This window comes from Diabrotica virgifera, chromosome 6, assembly GCF_917563875.1.
Source record: "Diabrotica virgifera virgifera chromosome 6, PGI_DIABVI_V3a".
NCBI lineage: Eukaryota > Metazoa > Arthropoda > Insecta > Coleoptera > Chrysomelidae > Diabrotica > Diabrotica virgifera.
The window spans coordinates 173,486,606-173,511,600 of NC_065448.1; the positions used below are offsets into that span (position 1 = coordinate 173,486,606).

The 24,995-nt window shown below is 32.6% G+C and overlaps 1 protein-coding gene across 1 annotated transcript in view; it reads left to right on the top strand.

Moving 5' to 3' along the window:
• The first annotated feature begins 225 nt into the window (after nt 1-225).
• LOC114333072 (ubiquinone biosynthesis monooxygenase COQ6, mitochondrial) overlaps nt 226-24,995 on the top strand; it is a 111,852-nt gene continuing 87,082 nt past the window's right edge. Inside the window, exons 1-3 of the mRNA XM_028282897.2 lie at nt 226-341; nt 7,739-7,801; nt 21,874-21,981. Coding sequence (XP_028138698.2) covers nt 273-341; nt 7,739-7,801; nt 21,874-21,981 — 240 coding nt within the window. The 5' untranslated portion in view covers nt 226-272. The remainder of the gene's footprint in view (nt 342-7,738; nt 7,802-21,873; nt 21,982-24,995) is intronic.

Consider the following 24,995-nt stretch of genomic DNA (forward strand, 5'->3'; position numbering starts at 1 on the left):
ATTTTGTCGGGGCTATTTTGTGTGCGGGCTATTTTGTCGAGGCTATTTTGTGTTGAGGCTATTTTGACGGGGCTTTTTTGACGGGGCTTTTTTGACGGGGCTTTTTTGACGGGGCTGTTTTGACCGGGCTATTTTGACGGGTCACGGCTGTTGATACTTCTTTTTACTAAACAGTTATATACCTTTTTTAATTTATAAATGTTTTTTATTAATAATGTTTTTCTCTCTTTTAGATTGGCTGTGATGGTGTAAATTCTAAAGTTAGACAAACAATGGGAGTACACTATTTAAATTGGAATTACAATAGCACAGGTGTCGTAGCTACGCTTAAGTTCTGTGAGGTGGGTATATATTTCATCTGAATCTGAATCAACAGCTTTATGAATACATTAAATGATTTTTTAGCTCTCAAAGGATAATTTTCACACTCCACAAAATTTGAACAAGTTTTGAAGAGTTATAATTTTTTCGAGAAAGATGCTACACAAGTTCAAGCAATTTTAATAAGCATATATGTATTTTAGTTAAATGAATTTATATATGAGTCATATCTCTGGTGGTAAAGCATCTTAAATAATTACACAGGTTTACAAAAGAAAATAAAATGTTGGACTATTTGACGAAACCATATGACTAGGAAGTTTTTGGGGTCGCTGATCACGAATCCGGGTCCGCTGACCTCTATCACGTCAGGTAAAGGTCATTTCAAGGCAAATCAAGATAAATCGACAATCGCTCTGAAAAAGCATATTAGGGGGCTTTTTGGGGTAGCTGAACACAAAACTGGGGTCCGTTGAGCTCTACCACGTCATGTACAGGTCATTCTAAGATCAAATCAGGACAAATCCATAAAATTGATTTGACCTTGAAATGACCTTTACATGACCTGGTAGAGCTCAACGGACCCGTTTTGTGATAAGCGACCCCAAAAACCCCCTAATATACTTTTTCAGAGTGATTGTGTCGATTTATCTTGATTTGACCTTGAGCTAGACGTAAAAGAGGTCAGAGTACCCCGGATTCGTGATCAGCGACCCCAAAAACCCCCAGTCATATGGTTTCGTCAAATAGTCCAACATTTTTATTTTTTTGTAAACCTGTGTTATCGTTAATGACGCCCAAGGAGTATCTAAATGCAAGAAAAACAATGTTAAAAAGAACTATCAACTGTCTAAATTCGGAAACGAAATAAACAAACAAATAACTATTTAAAAACATTTGAACAATTAGGAACGTGATCCTTAACAAAAAGTGTTTCTGGATTCCGATAGTGTTGGAATATAAATGAACAAGATTTGTAACGCGGTCGATAGAGACGCTGATAACCAATTTGTTGTGCTTCACATATAGTTCTGCCAGCAAACTAAGAGAGTCATTAATATTCAGCTCAGCGGGGACTATTGATGGAAATGTGTATTTAAATAAACAAGGGCTTATTCCATAAAACAGGTAAATCCTTTATTGATACAATTTCACACCTTGAAGAATAGCACCCCGCTGACCTGAATATTAATGACTCTTAGATAGTTTGTCAGACTCTACAAAGTTTCAGTAACAACCACGATACACTAACACGTGTTAGTGTATCGTGGTAATAACTGATATAATATTATGTAGGTTTGGCCGTGCGACGGGCGATCAGTTGATGTTTGTTCAGAAACAACCATAGATGTAGTAATAATAAACTAGATATAAAAATCGAGAAAAATAACTTAAACCGATTTTTTGGCTAGAGTTCACTATCAGTGGTGTCATGGTGCCGGAACGGCGTTCCGGCACTTGTTAAGAAAAAAGCAACAATTAAAATAAAATAAAAAGCAACAATTCCAGAATTTAAATATTTTTGAATTAAGCAAATGCATATACCTACATTTTAAAATATGCAGACGTAACTTGTATTAAAAAAACATCAAGTAATATTTTACTTGTCAAAAAGTTAGTAAAAGTGCGTTCCGGCACTGCTAATTTTGCCATGACACCACTGTTCACTATGCCTCATGATTCATGATAACTTTAACAATGTAGAGTCAGTTTTTATTAATTTGTTTAAGGAGATGGGTACGTATTTTCGGCTGCAATGCTATTCAAATGGGGATTTATTTTTTACGAATCCTGAGAAAACTAATAAGTATTTTTGAAAAATTTAAACGCAGAATGAAAGATTACGTTCTTACCGAGGGCTGAAAGTCCCTGAAAACTTCTATAATGTTTATTTTAATAAATTACAGGGGTGAGAAACTAAGAGAAAATGTATTGTGATTTTTAATTTCAAATATCTCATTCAAAAGAAACTTTTTATTTATTCTAAGGGACTTTCGGCCCTCGATAATAATTTAGACTTTCATTCTGCGTTTAAATTTTTTTAAAATATGTATTACTTTTTTCAGGATTCGAAAAAAATAAATATTAAATATTTGACATGGCTTAAGAGGATGGGTACGTATTTTCGGCTGCAATGCTATTTAGATGGGGATTCATTTTTTTCGCATCCTGAGAAAACTAATAAATATTTTAGAGAAATTTAAACGCAGAATGAAAGATTACGTTATTAGCGAGGGCCGAAAGTCCCTGAGAACTTCTATAATGTTTATTTTAATAAGTTACAGGGGTGAAAAACTAAGAGAAAATTTAGTGTGATTTTTAATTTCAAATATCTCATTCAAAATAAACTTTTTATTTATTTTTAGGGACTTTCGGCCCTCGCTAATAATTTAGTCTTTCATTTTGCGTTTAAATTTTTCAAAAATATTTATTGTTTTTTTCAGGATTCGAAAAAAATGAACACAATGTCCGTGGTAATATTTTCCAAATCTATCTTCGTCTTACAACGCACTCAGTCGAATATAATATTGTCAGTCAGACATTGACAATCAGTGACAATTTTAAATATTTGACATGGCATCGGGAATATTTTGAGTTGTTGATTAAATAATATTGATATACAGTATTTCTCATGATCATCTTTCAGTGCGTCACAGTTTTTCGATTTCTTTCTAACGCATTAAATTGTATGTGACAGAAAAAAAGGCACGTCGGTGATTACATTTCGTCGGTGACATTTTTATAACATTTATTCTAGTTATTCTAGTTGTCGATAGATGGCGCCATAATAAAAAAATAATTTTTTTTTAATTAGATAGTAATATTACAAATATAATCTGTATAATTTATAAGACTATACAAATCAAAGAAAATACCATTTTATAAATGCAAGAAACACATTTGATTTGTTTTTATTCCAAATTGAAAATAAAATATGACAACTGTCAGATTTAACTAAAATGTCATGTTAGAATAAATGTCATAAATGTGTATTATCACGGACTTACCCTTTTTCCTATCATTTGTTACGCACTGAAAAATGATCATGAAAAGGACAATATAGTGTAGGTATTTGATAAATAATTGATTTAAGACGTGAACTTAATAAAAAGTTATTTATTGTGTATTAATGTGGAAGATCCAAGCAGAGAATACATTAGGATAATATATTCTGTGATTAAAGTATTTTGTTGTTAAAGATGTTCAAAATTGTAAGCGTTCCATAGTAACAATATAGGGTGAGGCAGATAAAGGGCCTATTAGAAATATCTCGAGAACTAAAGGTAACTGAATTATGAAAATTGGAATAATGGGGTTTTGAAGACTGATCTATTTAATGAAAATATTTTCATCTACTTGGTACTTCCGGTTATACCGGAAGTTGCTCATAACTTTGTTTTTTTAAATGGGACACCCTGTATATTTTGACATTTTTGGATTCTCCTCGATTTCTTCTTTCTTAAAATATAATGTTTTGTAACATTATACAGGGTAGGTTAAAAGATATTTACGTTTTCTTATTAATTTCGTAGCAATATTCACACCCTGTAGGATTGTAGTAGTTTGACATAATAAACTCTATTTATATTCAAATGATTTTCAATATAGTCTACTATTGTTAGCAATTATTAGTATAGCTAAATTTTTAATTTTAGTATACAGGGTGTGTCTAAACTCGGAATGAGTATTTTCTGAGTTTTCTTAAATGGAACACCCTATATTTTAGTATTGTAATGAAATGATATTGCATGGTACTTTTTTATTTCTTAAGCATTCCCTATACCTAACTGGTTTAATTTGTGCTTAATTGTTAATCGCACCAACAATTATTGGCAATTTTAAGTATCAGTCTAGATTAATATGTATTTATTTCCAAAAAATTATTTGTGATTGAATATTTTCACGGCCAACCTAATACAATTTCACATATTTTGTGTTGCAATTAAAATGTACCATAAAACAACATTTCATTACAATACTAAAATACAGGGTGTTCCATTTAAGAAAACTCAGAAAATACTCATTCCGTGTTTCGACCAACCCTGTATACTAAAACGAAAAATTTAGCTATACTAATAATTGTTAACAATAGAAGACTATATTAAAAATCATTTGAACATAAATAGAATTTATTATGTCAAACTACTACAAGCCTACAGGGTGTGAATATTGCTACGAAATTAATAAGAAAACGTAATTATCTTTTAACCTACCCTGTATAATATTACAAAATCTTATATTTAAAGAAAGAAGAAATCGAGGAGAATCTAAAAATATACAGGGTGTCCCATTTAAAAAAACGAAGTTACAATCAACTTCCGGTATAACCGGAAGTAGCAAAAAGACCAAAATATTTTCATTAAATAGTTCACACTTCAAAACCCCTGTATAACAATTTTCATGATTTTCTTACCTTTAGTTCTCGAGATATTTCTAATAGGCCCTTTATCTGCCTCACCCTGTATATTATTAAGAAATCACTTTAACACTTTTCCTCTTTTCTCGATTGAGTATTAGTTTTTGTTGTACATATAAATTATTACAATCACTGAATACATAGTGAAAAAATTATCACATTTCTTAACTGAATTAATAATTTGCAATTATACAAATAACAGTTATCCAAGAACATTCAAAAGCCATCTCTTTAGGTTAATGATGACATTTTCAAGTAGAATGACATTCTAGAATTGTTTACATATCCATACCAGTGTGAATTTGACTACACGTAATTTGCCGTGTAAAGGCAGTAAAAGTAGGGATAGCCGTAAAATATTTGCGAATTATGTACCGATGGCCTTAAATAATATTGAAAGTGTATTTGATAAATAATTGATTTAAGAGTAAACAGTAGCGATCAACAGGTAGCAACAAAATATAACTTCGGGAGATAGTATCATAAACTTTGGCAACAGTGGTAATAATTGACATTATCTAAGATTAATATTTTGACAATATCATAGTCGCGCTAAATGGAAGTAATAGAAAACGATTTTATAATTAATAAATAGATATTTATAAAAATAAACCAAAATGGGTGAAAATTTTATGTTAAGATAGGTATTTAGAAAGGTATTTGCATGAAATATCTAATAATAAAACAGTAATAAATAATCATTTTTTGTTGTGAAGCGAAACAAATTTCGATTTTCGCATAATTTTGGCACGGTTTTTAATGGACTTTTTCTTGAAAGGTTTCACTTTATTTTTCGTTTGATTTACTTTTTCCATTTTGTTTAGCTATTGACAATATTTTTAGAATAAAAAATCCTCTTAAAACTTTATATACTCGCATTAGAATTCGAAATATTTTTACGTAAAATATACTTACCTACCTACATATAAATAAAACTGACAATTAACAACAATATATTCTTTCAAAGAGGCCAACAACTTATACAACAACAAATATATAATAAATTAACTATCAATAAACACTACTTTCCTATGAAACAACAATAACGAATTCTTAAATTAACACACTGCTGCACTGAACAGATATCGATAAAGATGACAGAACAGATTAGAGAAAATCTGACGCAGGTTTGTCAAAATGACAGTGATAATTTCTCTATGTTGCCTAATTAGTTATTTAGTTATAATATGTTCGATTTCTTGTTAGAAATAAAAAATTTTAGTGGTTCCAAGATTACACAAAATCTAGGCATGGGATAAAAAAGTTTATTTGAAGCAAGTTTATTTTTTTTTCTTCCTAATGGCGGTACAGGCTCCTTTTTTTCAATATTTTATTTAGTTATAGAGTAATTTCCACGTACTAACATATTTCTGAAATTGGGATCTGTACCGCCATTCTTTATTATATTACGAATATGTGTGCCAAATATCTCGACAAAATATTCAAAATTAGAGCCGCAATCTTGGAACGCGTTTGTTGCTACCTGTTGATCGCTACTGTAGCCTCTTAAGAGGAAACAGTAGCGATCAACAGGTAGCGAAAACGCGTTCCAAGATTACGGCTGTAATTTTGAATATTTTTTCGAGATATTTGGCACACGTATTCGTAATATAATAAAGAATGGCGGTACAGAGCCCAATTTGAAAAATATATTAATATGTGGAAATTACTCTGTAATTAAATACAATTTTAAAAAAACGAGCCTGTACCGCCATTAAGAAGAACAAAAAAATACACTTTCTTCAAATAAACTTTTTTATCCGATGCCTAGATTTTGGAACTACTAATGAAATAAAAAATTTTAGTAGTTCCAAAATGACACAAAATCTAGACATCGGATAAAAAAGTTTATTTGAAGAAAGTGTATTTTTTTGTTCTTCTTAATGGCGGTACACGCTCGTTTTTTTAATATAGTATTTAATTACAGAGTAATTTCCACATATTAATATATTTTTCAAATTGGGCTCTGTACCGCCATTTTTTATTATATTACGAATACGTGTGCCAAATATCTCGAAAAAATATTCAAAATTACAGCCGCAATCTTGGAACGCGTTTTTGCTACCTGTTGATCGCTACTGTTTCCTCTTAAGACGTGAACTTAATAAAAATGTATTTATTGTTTATTATTTATGGAAGATCCAAGCGGAGAATACATCAGGATATATTCTGTGATCCAAATATTTTTTTGTAAAAGATGTTCAAAATTGTAAGCGTTCCATAGTAATAATATATTATTAAAAAAACACTTTAACACTTTTCCTCTTTTCTCGATTGAGTATTAGTTTTTGTTGTACATATAAATTATTACAATCACTGAATACATAGTTAGTGAAAAAATTATCACATTTATTAACTGAATTAATAATTTGCAATTATACAAATAACAGTTATCCAAGAACATTCAATCTCTTTAAAGTTAATGATGACATTGTCAAATAGAATGATATTCTAGTAATGTTTACATATCGATACCAGTGTGAATTTTACTACACGTAATTTGCCGTGTAAAGACAGAAAAAGTAGGGATAGCCGTAAAATATTGGCGAATTATATACCGATGGCCTTAATTTACTATTCTAACTAGCCACAATTTAACTTGAAAAATAATTTTATTGACGTTTCGACTTCCACTTCGGAGGTCGTTATCTAAATACAAAATATTAATAAATTAAACAAATTTTGTTGCTTAGTAAAAAATTTTTCTAATAATTAAATTTAATCTGACTCATCCATATCAGCAATTCAGACATATATTATAGATTTTAAAGTAGAAGACTAAAATGATATTGCCAATATTTAAGAGTTGCGTTCCTGGGACGACTTTATTGAAACTAGTCATTCGATTACATGAAATCAACTTTAAGTTAAGAATATTAATTTGTTTAGCTAAAATATACGCCTAACAAAATTGTTTCAATTTATTTGATTAATTTGTGAATGACTATTAGACTATAGTGCAGTCATGCAGACAAATCTCATTATTCTCTTATTTTTCAGGAATTCGACAATTCCATCGCATGGCAACGTTGGTTGCCTACAGGACCTCTAGCTCTACTCCCGGTATGTTTTATAAAATGTAAAATTAACCTTTTCATTTTCCATAACCCTTACTGAACGGTATATGCTCAACAAAAAACCTTTACGTTCACAAATGTTATGGACAGTAAAATTGTTAAATAATATGCTATAATTAAATAAAAAACAAGCAATTCCAAAATTATGGAGAGTGTTTACAAACCAAAATATTCACTAGACGAACTAGTTCCATGTTGTGAGGCTTTTCCCATATGAAAAATTATCTGATGAGTTTTCTTTGCGGATTCTAGTTCAAAAATGTTTCCTTTAAAAAATAAATCTGAAGGGTGCGGGACGAAATTTTTGGGCAAAAATTGTGTAAACATTTTTTTCTACGAGCGTGCAAAAATGTCTACTTTCGCGCACGCATTGTAGTTTAGAAAGTTTCACTTTTCCGCACGCGTGTTACTTTTCCGCACGCGTGTTACTTTTCCGCACGCGGTTTTTACTTTTCCGCACGCGTGTTAATTTAGATATGTTAATATGGCCTTAAAGTAATTATAATACATGCAATAAACTAATATTTAGATATTATTTACTAATTTATTTCAAATATATCTTATTGTGTTCCTGTTTTAATGAAATTAACGCGACAATTCGATGAAATAAAATTATTTTGACATAATATTCGAAAGTCAAATCGGTAGACAATAACAGTCGTTTTGAATCATCGTCATGGAAACCAAGATCGTCGTCATGCTAACTAATTATATTGAAAGTTTGGTTTTGACAACCTTGTCAAAGAATTAATTTGTGTATGTATTTTCATATTAATTAAATTAATTGATTAAGATTTGGTAATTTTTTAAAGACTCTTAGAAAGAATATTGTTCCTAACTCTTGCAGAAAGTCTCTTTTTCTACAACCACTATTCAAAGTGCACTTTTCTGCACGGTTTTATGTTAGCAAACTTGATATTTTCTCACAGTATAAGATATTTGACATTAGTGTGCAGAAAAGTGACGTTTCTGTGCCGCAAAGTGACGTTTCTGTGCCGCAAAGTTCTTTTCTGCACAGTTGACTACCTCATTCTGAGTAACGTTATATTCTGTTTACATCCGTGGACTACCGCATTCTGAGTAACGTTATATTCTGTTTACATCCGTGGTTAAACTTTAGACAAATATATAACCTATAAGACAATTATTATATTTAACTATAGCATAGAAACTAAATTATGGATGTTACAACTGTTTTATTTTACAATTTTATTCTTATTAAACATTTTATAATATCAAATAACCAATAAGGATTTAGCAACCTGTGCAAGAGACGTCGAATGAAGTAGGTTTTGTGTAAATCCGTGACTGCATAAATAAATGTCAATAATGTGTAATAATTGTTTAAATTTAAACAAATTAAGGCAGTGCATTAATTTTTTAACTGATTTCTGTGCAATTTATTTAGGTATAAGGAATTTAAATTGATTAGCAGGTATTAATTAAATACAGTTTAAAATTTATCACATAGGTACCTTGTGTAAATTGTGATTTTTATTTTTAGGAAAAACTGTGCTTGTAGAAAAAGTATAGTGTGAAACACGTGCAGAAAGGTAATTTCTCACTCGTTTGAATTGCGGCACTCGCTTGCGCTCGTACCGCAACTTTTCAAACTCGTGAGAAATTAGTACCTTTCTGCACTTGTTGCACAATATACTATTTCCGCACTCGACTGCTTGCCGAACTCCCGCTTCGCGTCGTTCGGCAAACTGCAGTCGCGTGCGGAAAAGAATGACTTTCTGCACTTGTTAGGAAATAGTATATTGTGCAACAAGTGCAGAAAGGTACTAATTTCTCACGAGTTTGAAAAGTTGCAATTCAAACGAGTGAGAAATTACCTTTCTGCACGTGTTTCACACTATACTTTTTCTACAAGCACAGTTTTTCCTAAAAATAAAAATCACAATTTCCAAACGACGATTAATTATAATAGGTACCTATGTGATAAATTTTAAACTGTATTTAATTAATACCTACTAATTAATTTAAATTCCTTATACCTAAATAAATTGCACAGAAATCAGTTAAAAGATTAATGCACTGCCTTAATTTGTTTAAATTTAAACAATTATTACACATTATTGACATTATATTTATGCACTCACGGATTAACACAAAACCTACTTCATTCGACGTCTCTTGCACAGGTTGCTAAATCCTTATTGGTTATTTGATAATTATAAAATATTTAATAAGAATAAAATTGTAAAATAAAACAGTTGTAACATCCATAATTTAGTTTCTATGCTATAGTTAAATATAATAATTGTCTTATAGGTTATATATTTGTCTAAAGTTTAACCACGGATGTAAACAGAATATAACGTTACTCAGAATGCGGTAGTCCACGGATGTAAACAGAATATAGCGTTACTCAGAATGAGGTAGTCAACTGTGCAGAAAAGAACTTTGCGGCACAGAAACGTCACTTTGCGGCACAGAAACGTCACTTTTCTGCACACTAATGTCAAATATCTTATACTGTGAGAAAATATCAAGTTTGCTAACATAAAACCGTGCAGAAAAGTGCACTTTGAATAGTGGTTGTAGAAAAATAACTATTTTTAAACAAACTGAAATTATTTTGAATGAGTGAATGATTGAAAAAGGTCTGTTTTCTGTTTTTTTTTTCAATAGTTTTCAAGTTCTAAGCGATATAAAATCTGAAAAATGCGAAATTACCCATTTTCAAGGCTTGAAAACTCATATGTAAATTAATATTTTTGAGGTTAGCAAGAGGGAGAATTGAAGTTTAAACATTCAATTTCAAGATTCTCGCAAGTAATCGGGACCTATGTATTTCAATATAGACCGTTGTTTTTTAATTCTTAATTATACGCGTCCACTCAACTTTTAAGCTACCGCGCGTGGTACTATATGGCAACCTCCAAAATAATAATTTTTACAATGAGTTTTCACGCGTTGAAAATGCATTTTTCAGCATTTAAGTCGCTTATAACGCCAAAATTATCAACATTCGAGAAAAATTACAAGAGGCCTTTTTCGATTAAAATGGTCCAAAATACGTAAAAAATATTTTCCGAAGCAAAAAACGTGATCTTTTGAAATTGTTTTAAAAAATTTTTTAAACAATTTCTGCTCAAAAATTTCCTCCGGTGTCCTTTTGATTTGTTTCATTTTGTGAAAAGGGGACTTTTTAAACAGAAATCTGCAAAAGATACCTAATAAGAAAATTTTTCATACTGGAGCGGCCTCACCACAAGACTAAATACCATGCTATTTTTATTTGAACGGACCAGTATATATATTGTTATATTTCTATTTGATATGAAAATTAAATTTTGATAATTATAAACAGAATTCAATTTAATATAAAATATTTTCAATTTTCTCAACCACGGGCATATAAATTTAGAACAACCTGTATACAACAAATTGTTATATTTAATTTTAAGAAGTGATTAAACGAAACTCGGGACAATGCGCTTAGAACAAACAAAGTGAATTGCGCGTACCATTATCGTTGTTCGCGGAAGGTTCGATCATTAGCCTATGCTAAATTAAACTCAAGTGAAATCGATAATAGGTCATTATCGTAGTTCGCGGAAGGTTCGATCATTAGCTTATGCTAAATAAGACTCAGTTGAAGTAGATAATAGATCATTAAATTTTGTAATTAGTAGAAAGTAATTTTAGAATGGGAATTAACTATTTTTCTTTTGAAATCCATTAAGCATATTTAGAAAGATTAAAAATTGGTTTTGAGGAATACTGCGAATGAGAGTTGGTGGTGGAAGTTTGATTTGTGAATCTGGAAGAGATATTTAGAAAGTAGGGGAATGAATGACAAATAGAGATCAGAATGTTTTGAGCTGTCGAGAAGTGAAGTCCAGTAGTAGACGGTAGTGTACGGAGAGTGAGAAAGCCGGTGTAGTTCCGTGAGTGTGGAGTATCTATCGTGGAACGAGAGGTAGGCCAGGTTGAGAGTAAAAGAACCTCCTTGAGCCAAGAGTTCCCGGTAGCTGATTGCAGTTTCGAAAAAGGTAGAACACAGCATCGCGACAGAAGCAGGAAACGAGAGCTATACGAGCTAGTTTCAAAGGAGAACATTACTGGAAGCCAGGACGAGGTTTTGATTGCAGCCAAGGATAGCAGGAAACGGGTCTTGTGTGAAGACATTCTCAGTTCACCAGAAAAAGGTCAGTCTCATTTGTTTGGACATGAATGTATGGGTTTTTCGTATTAAATACCACATTTAAAATTGAAGAAACATAATCAATAATATCAGAAAAGCTTCATCAAACTTAAATAGAATTGTTGCTAATAAATCATAATAGTTAAATGTTAATAAAAACTTTCAATTGGAAACCAAAAGGAAATAAGATTCCCATGTGTAAATGTTATGTTTAAGAATAATAAGATATAGCAAATATTAAGCAGTGATTGCCATTTAAATAAAATAAACAATATTTTGATTACAATTGTAACCCATATGTGTTATTATTTTACTCTTTTCTTTCCTATCCCGATTAGGAACCATTGAGAAATACTTAGAAGCCACGTAAGTAAGTAATTAATTTTATAAAAAGCCCTGAGATTGAAAACATATTGATATGTGATCTGGTAAATTAATTAGATTATTATTAATGCATTGATTAAATTAAATGACATATAAAAATATTATCTCATATCAATAATCAAGATCACATCAACTGTCGTCCAACGTGGAAAGCATTGTAAAGTATTTCTAGTGGCAAATTTGAAGGATAGAAAGAGTAAAGCCGGTATTTGAAAATTTATATGCCTGTGGTAAAAAGTGAGATACTTACATTTGATAACATAAAATTTTAGATCTCTTTAGGTACAAATTTTACATAACTGATTTAATATTTTAATTTTTACGATATTTACATTTGATATATTTATTGACAATTTATAATATTTGGGTGAGAAAAAGTCGTCTTGGTAACATACTAGTAAAATTTCATATTTGGCGGGGACAGTACTTCTTGAAAACAAATGTCTGTGACAAGAAGCCAAAGCAAAGACAACAAAAAACAAAAAGAACATTCAAATCAAGAGAATAATTCAGACCAAGAAGATATTTTAGACACGACAATCATGGCATCAGGACAGCAAGAATTATCAGGAATAGATAAATTATTGCAAATGATGCAACTCCAGTCACAAAGAATAGAACAGAAAATGGATGAAACACAACAAAAACTGTGGATGACAATCAAAGAGAAACAAAACAAGCAATGGATGAAGCAAAAAGGACGATGGATAAAAATCAGGAAGAAACATCAAAGAAAATGGATAAAGTGGAGCAAAAAATGGATGACAATCAACAGGAAACAAAACAAGCCATAGAAGAAAACAACAGAAATATAGAGAGTATTAAGAAGGAAATGGTTAAAAAAATAGAAGAGATTGCAGAAAAGAGCGAGAAACAGGAGTTAGAGATTAAAGAAATCAAAATCAAAATAAAGCAGATAACGAATTGCCAACAAAAGGAAATAGAAAATTTGGAAAACAAGTTGGAAAACGCTATTAAAGCAGACATAGAAAAAGTGGAAAGAAAGATTGCGGAAATCAATATTCAACAATATGTCGGAGAAAGAAGAGAAATGGTTATACATAGCACAGATGACGTGAAGATAAGGTTTGGCGGGGATGTAAGAAGATTACACCCAGTGCCGTTCATAAATAGCCTGAAAAAGAAAATACAACACATCGGAAATTTCGAAACAGCAAAAGAAACTATCAGAAACCATCTAAAATATGAAGCAAGCCTATGGTTCGATTGCAAAGAAGAAGAATTTGACAGTTGGCAACAATTTGAACAAAAATTTTTGAATTATTTCTGGGGAAAAGTCCAACAATTGGAAATTAACAAGGAATTGCAAAATGGGAAATACAATGATAGGATGGGTATATCAGAAAGGACATATGCATTACAAATTTACTATAACGCAAAACATCTACAATATAATTACTCATCGGAACAATTAGTCGAACTGATTGCAAGACATTTCGAAGAAACGCTGGAAGACCATATCACATTGCAAAACTACAAAGACATAGATAGTTTATGCCAATTCCTACAAATAAGAGAATCACGTTTAAGAGAAAGAAAATCAAGAAGGTCGCGAGAAGATTACAGGCCCCGAGAAACACAGGATTACAGAGATAGAAATCAAAATAGGAGGGACTATACAAGACGAGATTTTAATCCCAGAAGGGAAAACGAAAATAGAGACAACGGAAGAGGAAATTATGAACAAAGAAATAGGCAATGGAATGAGGACAGAAATCGAGAATACCAGAATAGAAACATCACACGCTCAAATCAAGAAAACAGAAATAATGGTAGACAAAATGAACAGGGATATCGAGAAAACCGAAACAGATCCGACAGACCAAGAGAAAATAGAAGAGAAGTAAATAATACCCAGACAGATGAATATGACGGAGAGAGACATTATGACGAAAATATAAACAACGATGAGCAACCGGCGTTTTTTCACGACGGCGCTCACTAAAAACCAAAAATCAAACAGGAATCTTTTGTAACCCCAAGGAGTTTATTAAATTGGCAAGGAACAACGAAAAGAAAAATGGAGTTAATTTAAAATTTGTGGATGGATTTATCAACGAGAAACCAATTAAAATTATGATAGACACTGGATCTGAAATAACATTGGTCAACAGAAAACTAATAGAAGAAGTTAACTTAACAAATTTAATTTACAAAATACCTAGGGTAAATTTAGTGGGCGCAAACAAACGGACATTGGCAACTATAAATGAAGGCATACGAGTAATGGTACGACTGGGTAAGAAGATGTATGCACTACAATGTGTAATAATGCCAAACATGTCACATGACATGATAGTAGGAGTTGACGAATTGGCAGAAAAACATGTAGTGATAGATTTTAAAAATAATACGATGAATCTAACAGAAGAAAAAGAAGAAGAACAGGACAAGGAACAGGAGAAACAAAATACGGACGAATCAGGTAAAGAACAAACAGTGGAAATGAATTTGGCAACGAAGCAAGGACAAAGAAGAAAAGGGAGAAAAAGTCAGAAAAAGACAAAAGAAAATGAAACCTGTGGCTCCTCAAAAGAAGAGTTGAGCCCAGAAGAAGAAAAATTGAGAGTATCAAAAGCAAAAGAAAACTGGGATTCCTCAAAAGAAGAGATGAGCTCAGGAGAAGAAGAAAGAAAGCTAACAAATGAAAGCGAAAAAGATATAATCGAAACAGTGGCATTTGAAGAGGAGGCATATGAAAACGAGGATGCAGAATGCACGGTAAAAGTATGTGAAAAATCTGAGGAAAAAGACAGAAGATTGATATGGGAAAAAGGGAAAGACAACATAATAGCCGACACTCTAACACAGGATGAGGACACTGAAAATAAGGAAACAATTACTCTACAGGTGGGACTAATTAGAGTAATACAAGAAGAAGGGGTATAAGACGTAGATTAAAGTAAGGAAATATACAGGGAGTTGGTTTTGCCTCGAGAAAATTTATTTAAAATTGCAGATAAATTTTATCGAATACAAGGCGGGGATTTGTTATATTTCTATTTGATATGAAAATTAAATTTTGATAATTATAAACAGAATTCAATTTAATATAAAATATTTTCAATTTTCTCAACCACGGGCATATAAATTTAGAACAACCTGTATACAACAAATTGTTATATTTAATTTTAAGAAGTGATTAAACGAAACTCGGGACAATGCGCTTAGAACAAACAAAGTGAATTGCGCGTACCATTATCGTTGTTCGCGGAAGGTTCGATCATTAGCCTATGCTAAATAAAACTCAAGTGAAATCGATAATAGGTCATTTTCGTAGTTCGCGGAAGGTTCGATCATTAGCTTATGCTAAATAAGACTCAGTTGAAGTAGATAATAGATCATTAAATTTTGTAATTAGTAGAAAGTAATTTTAGAATGGGAATTAACTATTTTTCTTTTGAAATCCATTAAGCATATTTAGAAAGATTAAAAATTGGTTTTGAGGAATACTGCGAATGAGAGTTGGTGGTGGAAGTTTGATTTGTGAATCTGGAAGGGATATTTAGAAAGTAGGGGAATGAATGACAAATAGAGATCAGAATGTTTTGAGCTGTCGAGAAGTGAAGTCCAGTAGTAGACGGTAGTGTACGGAGAGTGAGAAAGCCGGTGTAGTTCCGTGAGTGTGGAGTATCTATCGTGGAACGAGAGGTAGGCCAGGTTGAGAGTAAAAGAACCTCCTTGAGCCAAGAGTTCCCGGTAGCTGATTGCAGTTTCGAAAAAGGTAGAACACAGCATCGCGACAGAAGCAGGAAACGAGAGCTATACGAGCTAGTTTCAAAGGAGAACATTACTGGAAGCCAGGACGAGGTTTTGATTGCAGCCAAGGATAGCAGGAAACGGGTCTTGTGTGAAGACATTCTCAGTTCACCAGAAAAAGGTCAGTCTCATTTGTTTGGACATGAATGTATGGGTTTTTCGTATTAAATACCACATTTAAAATTGAAGAAACATAATCAATAATATCAGAAAAGCTTCATCAAACTTAAATAGAATTGTTGCTAATAAATCATAATAGTTAAATGTTAATAAAAACTTTCAATTGGAAACCAAAAGGAAATAAGATTCCCATGTGTAAATGTTATGTTTAAGAATAATAAGATATAGCAAATATTAAGCAGTGATTGCCATTTAAATAAAATAAACAATATTTTGATTACAATTGTAACCCATATGTGTTATTATTTTACTCTTTTCTTTCCTATCCCGATTAGGAACCATTGAGAAATACTTAGAATACTTAGTATTATTAATGCATTGATTAAATTAAATGACATATAAAAATATTATCTCATATCAATAATCAAGATCACATCAATATATATGGGTGTGTCTAGTTAAATTTATCCACGAAAACTTTGTTTTCGTTTATAAATTCGCAAAGTCTGTGCGTTCCCTGCAATATTTGGAGTTGATCTACCGATGAATTCTCATGTAGTTTTGTCTCCTGAATTCAAATCTGTAAACGGCATTTCGATAATATATCGAACCAACTTCGAGATAATCGACCTAGTCGGAAGTAATAAAGCACTGAACCTCCGAAAAAAAAATTACAAGACGGATCTTAATAATTCTTTTTGCATTCGATTCGTGAATGCGCCAGGAAACTTTGTGACCAGGAGCCATGATATAATATTGAAAAACTGCATACAAAAAATGCATTCTTTAAGTGCATCTCAAACAGACAATAGAAAAAATTCAGAACTCGTCAATTATCGATGGAAATGAGTTCAATTTTGTTACTCTGGGGTTTTTGGGGTCGCTGAAAACGAATATGACGTCGTAAGTGATCTCCGGAGTACCTGCTGCCAAGGGTACCTACTGTTTACCTCGTCATTAAAATTCATTAAAAAATTGGTCAAAATCATTATTCGGGGAGTTTTTAGGGTAACTAACGACGAATATGACACCGGAAGTGATCTACGGAGTACCTGATGCCCAGGGTACCTACTGTTTACCTCGTATTGTGGAGTTCTCGGCAAAAAAGTTATTAAAAAACTAGTCAAAAATCATTACTCGGGGGTTTTTTGGGGTCGTTAATGACGAATATGACATCGGAAGTGATCTCAGGAATACCTGGTGCCCAGGGTACCTACTGTTTACCTCGTCTTCGGGAGTTTTCGACCAATTCATTAAAAAATTATTCAAAAGTTATTACTCAGGCGGTTTTTTATGGTCACTGACGACGAATATGACATCGGAAGTGATCTACGAAGTACCTGGTGCCCAGGGTACCTACTGTTTATCTCGAGACTAATGATTTTTGACTAATTTTTTAATGAATTTGCCGAAAACTTCGGAAGACGAGGTAAACAGCAAGTACCCTGGGCATCAGATACTCCGGAGATCACTTCCGATGTCATATTCGTCGTCAGAGACCCCAAAAACCCCCGAGTAATGAATTTTGACTAATTTTTTAATGAATTTGCCGAAAACGAGGTAAACACCCTGGGTACCAGGTATTCCGTAGATCACTTCCGATGTCATATTCGTCGTCAGCGACCAAAAAACCCCCGAGTAATGATTTTTGACTAATTTCTTAATGAATTTGCAGAAAACTCCAGAAGACGAGGTACCCTGGGCACTAGATATTCCGGAGATCACTTCCGATGTCATATTCGTCGTTATGGACCCCAAAAACCCCCCAAGTAATGATTTTTGACTAATTTTTTAATACATTTTTTGCCGAAAACTCCACAAGACGGGGTAAGCAGTAGGTACCCTGGGCACCAGGTACTCCCTTAGATCACTTCCGATGTCGTATTCGTCGTTAGTGACCCTAAAAACCCCCGAGTAATGAATTTTGACTAATTTTTTAATGAATTTGCCGAAAACTTCGGAAGACGAGGTAAACAGCAAGTACCCTGGGCATCAGATACTCCGGAGATCACTTCCGATGTCATATTCGTCGTCAGAGACCCCAAAAACCCCCGAGTAATGAATTTTGACTAATTTTTTAATGAATTTGCCGAAAACGAGGTAAACACCCTGGGTACCAGGTATTCCGTAGATCACTTCCGATGTCATATTCGTCGTCAGCGACCAAAAAACCCCCGAGTAATGATTTTTGACTAATTTCTTAATGAATTTGCAGAAAACTCCAGAAGACGAGGTACCCTGGGCACTAGATATTCCGGAGATCACTTCCGATGTCATATTCGTCGTTATGGACCCCAAAACCCCCCAAGTAATGATTTTTGACTAATTTTTTAATATATTTTTTGCCGAAAACTCCACAAGACGGGGTAAACAGTAGGTACCCTGGGCACCAGGTACTCCCTTAGATCACTTCCGATGTCGTATTCGTCGTTAGTGACCCTAAAAACCCCCCGAGTAATGAATTTTGACTAATTTTTTAATGAATTTGCCGAAAACGAGGTAAACACCCTGGGTACCAGGTATTCCGTAGATCACTTCCGATGTCATATTCGTCGTCAGCGACCAAAAAACCCCCGAGTAATGATTTTTGACTAATTTTTTAATGAATTTGCAGAAAATTCCAGAAGACGAGGTACCCTGGGCACTAGATATTCCGGAGATCACTTCCGATGTCATATTCGTCGTTAGGGACCCCAAAAACCCCCAAGTAATGATTTTTGACTAATTTTTTAATACATATTTTGCCGAAAACTCCACAAGACGGGGTAAACAGTAGGTACCCTGGGCACCAGGTACTTCGTAGATCACTTCCGATGTCGTATTCGTCGTTAGTGACCCTAAAAACCCCCCGAGTAATGATTTTTGACTAATTTTTTAATGAATTTTAATGACGAGGTAAACAGTAGGTACCCTGGGCACCAGGTACGCCGGAGATCACTTACGACGTCATATTCGTTTTCAGCGACCCCAAAACCCCAGAGTAACGAAATTGAACTCATTTCTGCCGATAATTGACGAGTTCTAAATTTTTTATTGTCTGTTTGAGATGCACTTTAAGAATGCATTTTTTGTATGCAGTTTTTCAATATTATATTATGGCTCGGGGTCACGAAATTTCCTGGCGCATTCACGAATCGAATGCAAAAAGAATTATTAAGATCCGTCTTGTCCTTTTTTTTTTCGGAGGTACCCTATCGGTAAGGCCGATTTTAGTGCTTTATTGCTTCGCCTAACCTCAAAGTCGAAAAATTGAATTTTCGGCTTAAGGGGATGGTTACGAAGTTTCTGCTCCAATGCTATTCAAATGGGATTCATCGTTTTCGAATCCTGAGAAAACTAATAAAAGTATTTTTGAAAAATTTAAACGCAGAATGAAAGATTAGGTACGTTAATAGCGAGGGCCGAAAGTCCCTGAGAACTTCTATAATGTTTATTTTAATAAGTTACAGGGGTGAAAAACTAAGATAAATTTTAGTGTGATTTTTAATTTCAAATATCTCATTCAAAATAAACTTTTTATTTATTCTAAGGGACTTTTGGCCCTCGTTAATAATTTAGTCTTTCATTCTGCGTTTAAATTTTTCAAAAATATTTATTGGTTTTTTCAGGATTCGAAAAAAATGAACACAATGTCCGTGGTAATATTTTCCAAATCTATCTTTGTCATACAACGCACTCAGTCGAATAGAATATTGTCAGCATATTGTCAGTCAGACAGTGACAATCAGTGACAATTTTAAATATTTGACATGGCATCGGGAATATTTTGAGTTGTTGATTAAATAATATTGATAGTGTATTTGATAAATGATTGATTTAAGACGTGAACTTAATAAAAAGTTATTTATTGTTTATTATTTATGGAAGATCCAAAGCAGAGAATACACCAGGATATATTCAGTGATCGAAGTACATATTTTGTTGTTAAAGATGTTCAAAATTGTAAGCGTTTCATAGTAACAATATATTATTAAAAAATCACTTTATCACTTTTCCTCTTTTCTCGATTGATTATTACTTTTTGTTGTACAGTAGATAAATTATTACAATCACTGAATACATAGTTAGTGAAAAAATTATCAGTAGTAATTGCACAAGAGCTTTAAAATTATCGAATTTTTCCCGAGTGACACTTTGACAGTTTTAATTTCACGACCCGAAGGGGAGTGAAATGTCAAAGTGGCATGAGGGAAACAATTCGATAATAATTTTAGAGATAGAGTGCAATTTGCTGCGATTATTTCATGAGTAAAACTGTTCAAAGCCAAAATTTTATTGTAATTTATTTATGTAAGTACAAATTACTACAGTTAAACACACAGTTGTTATAAATATTTGACGGTTGAAAGTCATCACTTTTATAACTTTTAAAACAGTAATTGTCAATAATGTCACTGAATGTATTTTTCGTAGCAACGAAGGGCATCTGACGTAATATACTTGATGACGAGATATTATCAAAAATTATCGGGTATAATATCACAAGAGAGTGAGAATAAATTGAAAATAATGCGACAGTTTTTCGAAAATTTGTTGTCTGGCAATAGACACGACAGCCCGCGCAGGGCTCGAGTGGCTATTTCTCAATGACAACAAATTTGAGTAAAAATGAAGCATTATTTTCTTATTTATTCTTACTGTCGTGTGATATTCGTAAGATTATTTTTTAATACGTATATTATGGATATTTTCTTAAATGTGACAGTTGTCAAAACTAGGAAACTGGTTGCCATTAAACAGAAACAATCTACTTAAAAAAATTCTATCGGTAATTTTCTACAGTAGATAATTCTCAGTATAATTTTAATCTGATTAGACAGAATTAAACACGTGATCAAATATCTTACTATACAATTGGAAGTTAAAATCATCAAAAAATAATCACCTTTAATTTTTATTTCTGTAGCTTTCTATTGGTCAGAATCTCCTATGAATGAAATAATCATATTAATTAACTGAATTAATAATTAAGGCCTTTAATTATACAAGTAACAGTTATCCAAGAACATTCAAAAGCCATCTTTAAAGTTACATGATGACATTGTCATGTATTACATATCCATACCAATGAGAATTTTACTACACGTAATTTGCCGTGTAAAGACAGAAAAAGTAGGGATAGTCGTAAAATATTTGCAAATATGTACCGATGGCCTTAAGCATATTTATGATATATCAATTCAGTGTGTTTTATCATATTTCCAGAAAAATCGAATTTTTCGAGCAAATGATGTTTGCTCACCATAAACCAGTGGCGGATCTAGAAATGTGCCTGGGGAGAACTTGCCTCTGGAGGTGGGGGAACTTCCAATGAACCACCAACCAAAAGACATAAAAAGATAAACCCAAACTTCATAAAAAACATAAATAATAACTTATGTGCATTACCCTTAATTTTCCTAACTGGCTGGTTTATTGGGTTTAATTTGTATGTCTACATATGTTGTAAGTTAATGAATTTTGGACCTTCTTGAGGGGTGATTTCCCCTATCCCCCCTCTGTAGATCCGCCACTGCCGTAATGGTCGCATTCTTAACTCGTTTGTTTATATAAAAGTGTTGCAAGAAACACGTTACAATAAAGTACGAGTATAATATTATTTTATTTTTTCTTTTCAGCTCAACAGTTCCCAAAGCTCTATCGTGTGGTCCACTACACCTGAAGACGCCAAGCGATTATTAAAATTAACTAACGAACAGTTTGTTGATGCAGTAAACGAATCTTTTGTTAGTATATATTTTTAGTTCCAATCTGTTATTTTACATAAATAATTTTAGTATTTTTCACCAAGCACGACTCGGTAATAACACGGTGTGTTAATTTACAAAACAAACATTTACAACTCTTGTTAACGACTAACATTATATTAATATGACACTGGTGCTATAAATTCTTTGTAAAAAGAACCACGCACTAAGAAATAGTTGGCAATCTGAATAACAACAGTTAGGCGAGGTAATGAAGGAAGCAGTAAAAGCTCGCATCCTACCAATTGTTGCAGTTGGTTGAATCACAATGAAACTTTTTGCATTCGATTTCTAAGAGCCTTATAGTGTAGGAAACAGAGGTTGAACCTCGCAAAATGGACACAAGTCCGGTTTTATTTTTTTTTTCTGGTATATCAAGGGGTGCTTATTATGAGACTAACTTTTTCTTAAAAAAATTCGCCCCGGAACCACCCTTTTCATCCCTTAAAGGGGGTAATTTGTGGTTTTTGCAAAACGTAGCCCTTCCTGTACGTTTTGCAAAAAATTTACTTAATAGTAAAATGAAGAGGACTATATTTCCTACTATTTATTTCCCGACAGCATATGTCTATCACCCACCATTTAGTGGGGGTGGCGCCCCAAAGTTGACAAGATTTTAAAAAAGATGTTTTAAAAAAAAATTTTCCTTAACTTTAATGGAAATTAAGAAGAAACCCTACGGTAATGAATCACACATATCTGGCTGATTTGTTGGTATAGGTTTCATTTAATGGCAATTACCCATTTTTAATTATACGGTGTTACATTTTAAAAAAAACCCCTTTTTATACCATCTGAATCGCTTATGCTAGAGTAAAAAAACTTTCAGCGAATATCCATGTACTGGTGTTATTTACAAATCTGTAAAATGCACCTCCATTTTTCCCCGGAACCACCCCAAAATAAGGAGAATTAATAAATAAAGTGATTTTCTTGGAATCCTTCACACACCGTGTTTTTTATTAAAATGCTTCATTTAAAATTTTGTGCACGTAATAATTATAACCCATGCATGGACACCAAAAGCAATTTCTTGATGCAACCCCTGTAGCCACAAAAAAATAAAATGGGGGATTAATTTTTTTTTGCTTTTTTACCCATATGGGCATATGTTCCATTAACAGTGTTTTTCATAAATATATATGGTTATTGCAATATCCCTGCGGAAACTACCCATATCCTTGAAAATAAACTGCAGAAACTACCCCTATCCCTTGAAGAGCATGTTTTTACGATTTTCTCATTACCTATGAATTGTTTTGAAACAAAACTTATACAGAATTAAAGACCACTATTTTCTCTACAAATAAGGTCCTATGCATTTTTTCGTATAAGCAACCGTTACGGCACAGTGGCGCCGTAAACCTCAGAAATGCTTTGGCTGGCTCCAGTTTTTGTGTTTTTTTTTCTTCACTTATTTATTTTATTGATAAGGAACGTTTGGAAAATAAAAGAATACACTGTCTGCTACACATTATGACCTATGCATATTTTACTTTCTTTGAACCCTAAAGCCACAGTGGTGGCCCAAAATCATTTTTTAATTATTTTCTTTATTAATTCTCCTCTTTTTGGGGTGGTTCCGGGGAAAATATGGGGGTGCATTATACAAAATTTGTAAATAATACTTGTACATGGGTAATCTCTGAAAGTTTTTTTACTCTAGCATTACTGTAATTAAAAAATGGGCATTTGCCCTTAAATTAAAGCTATACCAAAAAGTCAGCCACTTATTTGTGATTAATTGCCGCAGGGTTTCTTCTTGATTTCCATTACAGTAAGGGAAAAATGTTTTTTTAAACATCTTTTTTAAAAACTTGGGGCGCCTCCATCGCTAAACGGTGGGTGATAGACATATGCTGTCGGGAAATAAATACATAGTAGGAAATATGCTCGTCTTCATTTTACTACTAAGTAAATCTTTTGCACAACGTACAGGAAGGGCTACGTTTCGCAAAAGCCACAAATTACCCCCTTTAAAGGGATGAAAAAGGGGTTCCGGGGCGAAATTTTTTAAGAAAAAGTTAGTCCCATAATAAGCACCCCTTGATATACCAGAAAAAAAATAAAACCGGACTTATGTCCATTTTGCGAGGTTCAACCTCTGTTTCCTACACTACAGGGTGATTGATTAGTGGGGTAAAGCTCAATAGCTTCGCTATAGTAATAGATAGCAATAAAAGTTAATAACAAAAATTTTAGCCACCTTTGAGCTTCATATTACAAAATTAGTTAGAATGTTGCAGGGTGTTCGATAACACAGTGGCAGACCAAACTTATGTTTTTTTAAATGGAACACCCTATATTTTATTTTATATTCGAAATCGTTTTAACTTCTTCATCACAAAAATATAAAGGTTTGTTATGTCATACAGGGTATTTACAAAGTTATAACCAATTTTATATGAAAATCGTAACAAGTTCAACTCCGTGTATAAATAAAAGTAAGCAAAATAGCAATGGTTTATTAATGCCATATTTTTTTAAGTATTGTCAAAATTTTCAAGAATGATTGATATTGCTAATTTTCTTTATATCAAATACAGGGTGAGTCAAAACGCAAGTACATTATTTTCTCAGTAATTTTAAATGGAACACCCTGTATTTTATATCACTATTGAAAAGTACCATTACCGTACTTTAATTTTTTTATAACATTCCCTATGTCTAAATTTATTAGTTTTCGAGATATTTTCATTTTTCAATGGACAGTAGCGCGGCCACCCAAATCACCAGAATTTAATAAACTGGACTGATTTTTTTGGGGTTGCGTTAATAATGAAGTTTATAAAATACCTCCAACAACAAGGGATGAAATGAAAAATAGAATACGAAGTGTATTTCGATGTGTTAATTTACAAATGCTTCGTAGAGTAAGTAGCTCATTCAATGATCGTTTTTAGGCGTGCATAAATGCAGTGGCGGCTTGTCCTATGAGGCAGGTGAGGCAGTGCCTCACCAGTATATTAATCGACTGTTCCTTATTTCCTTAT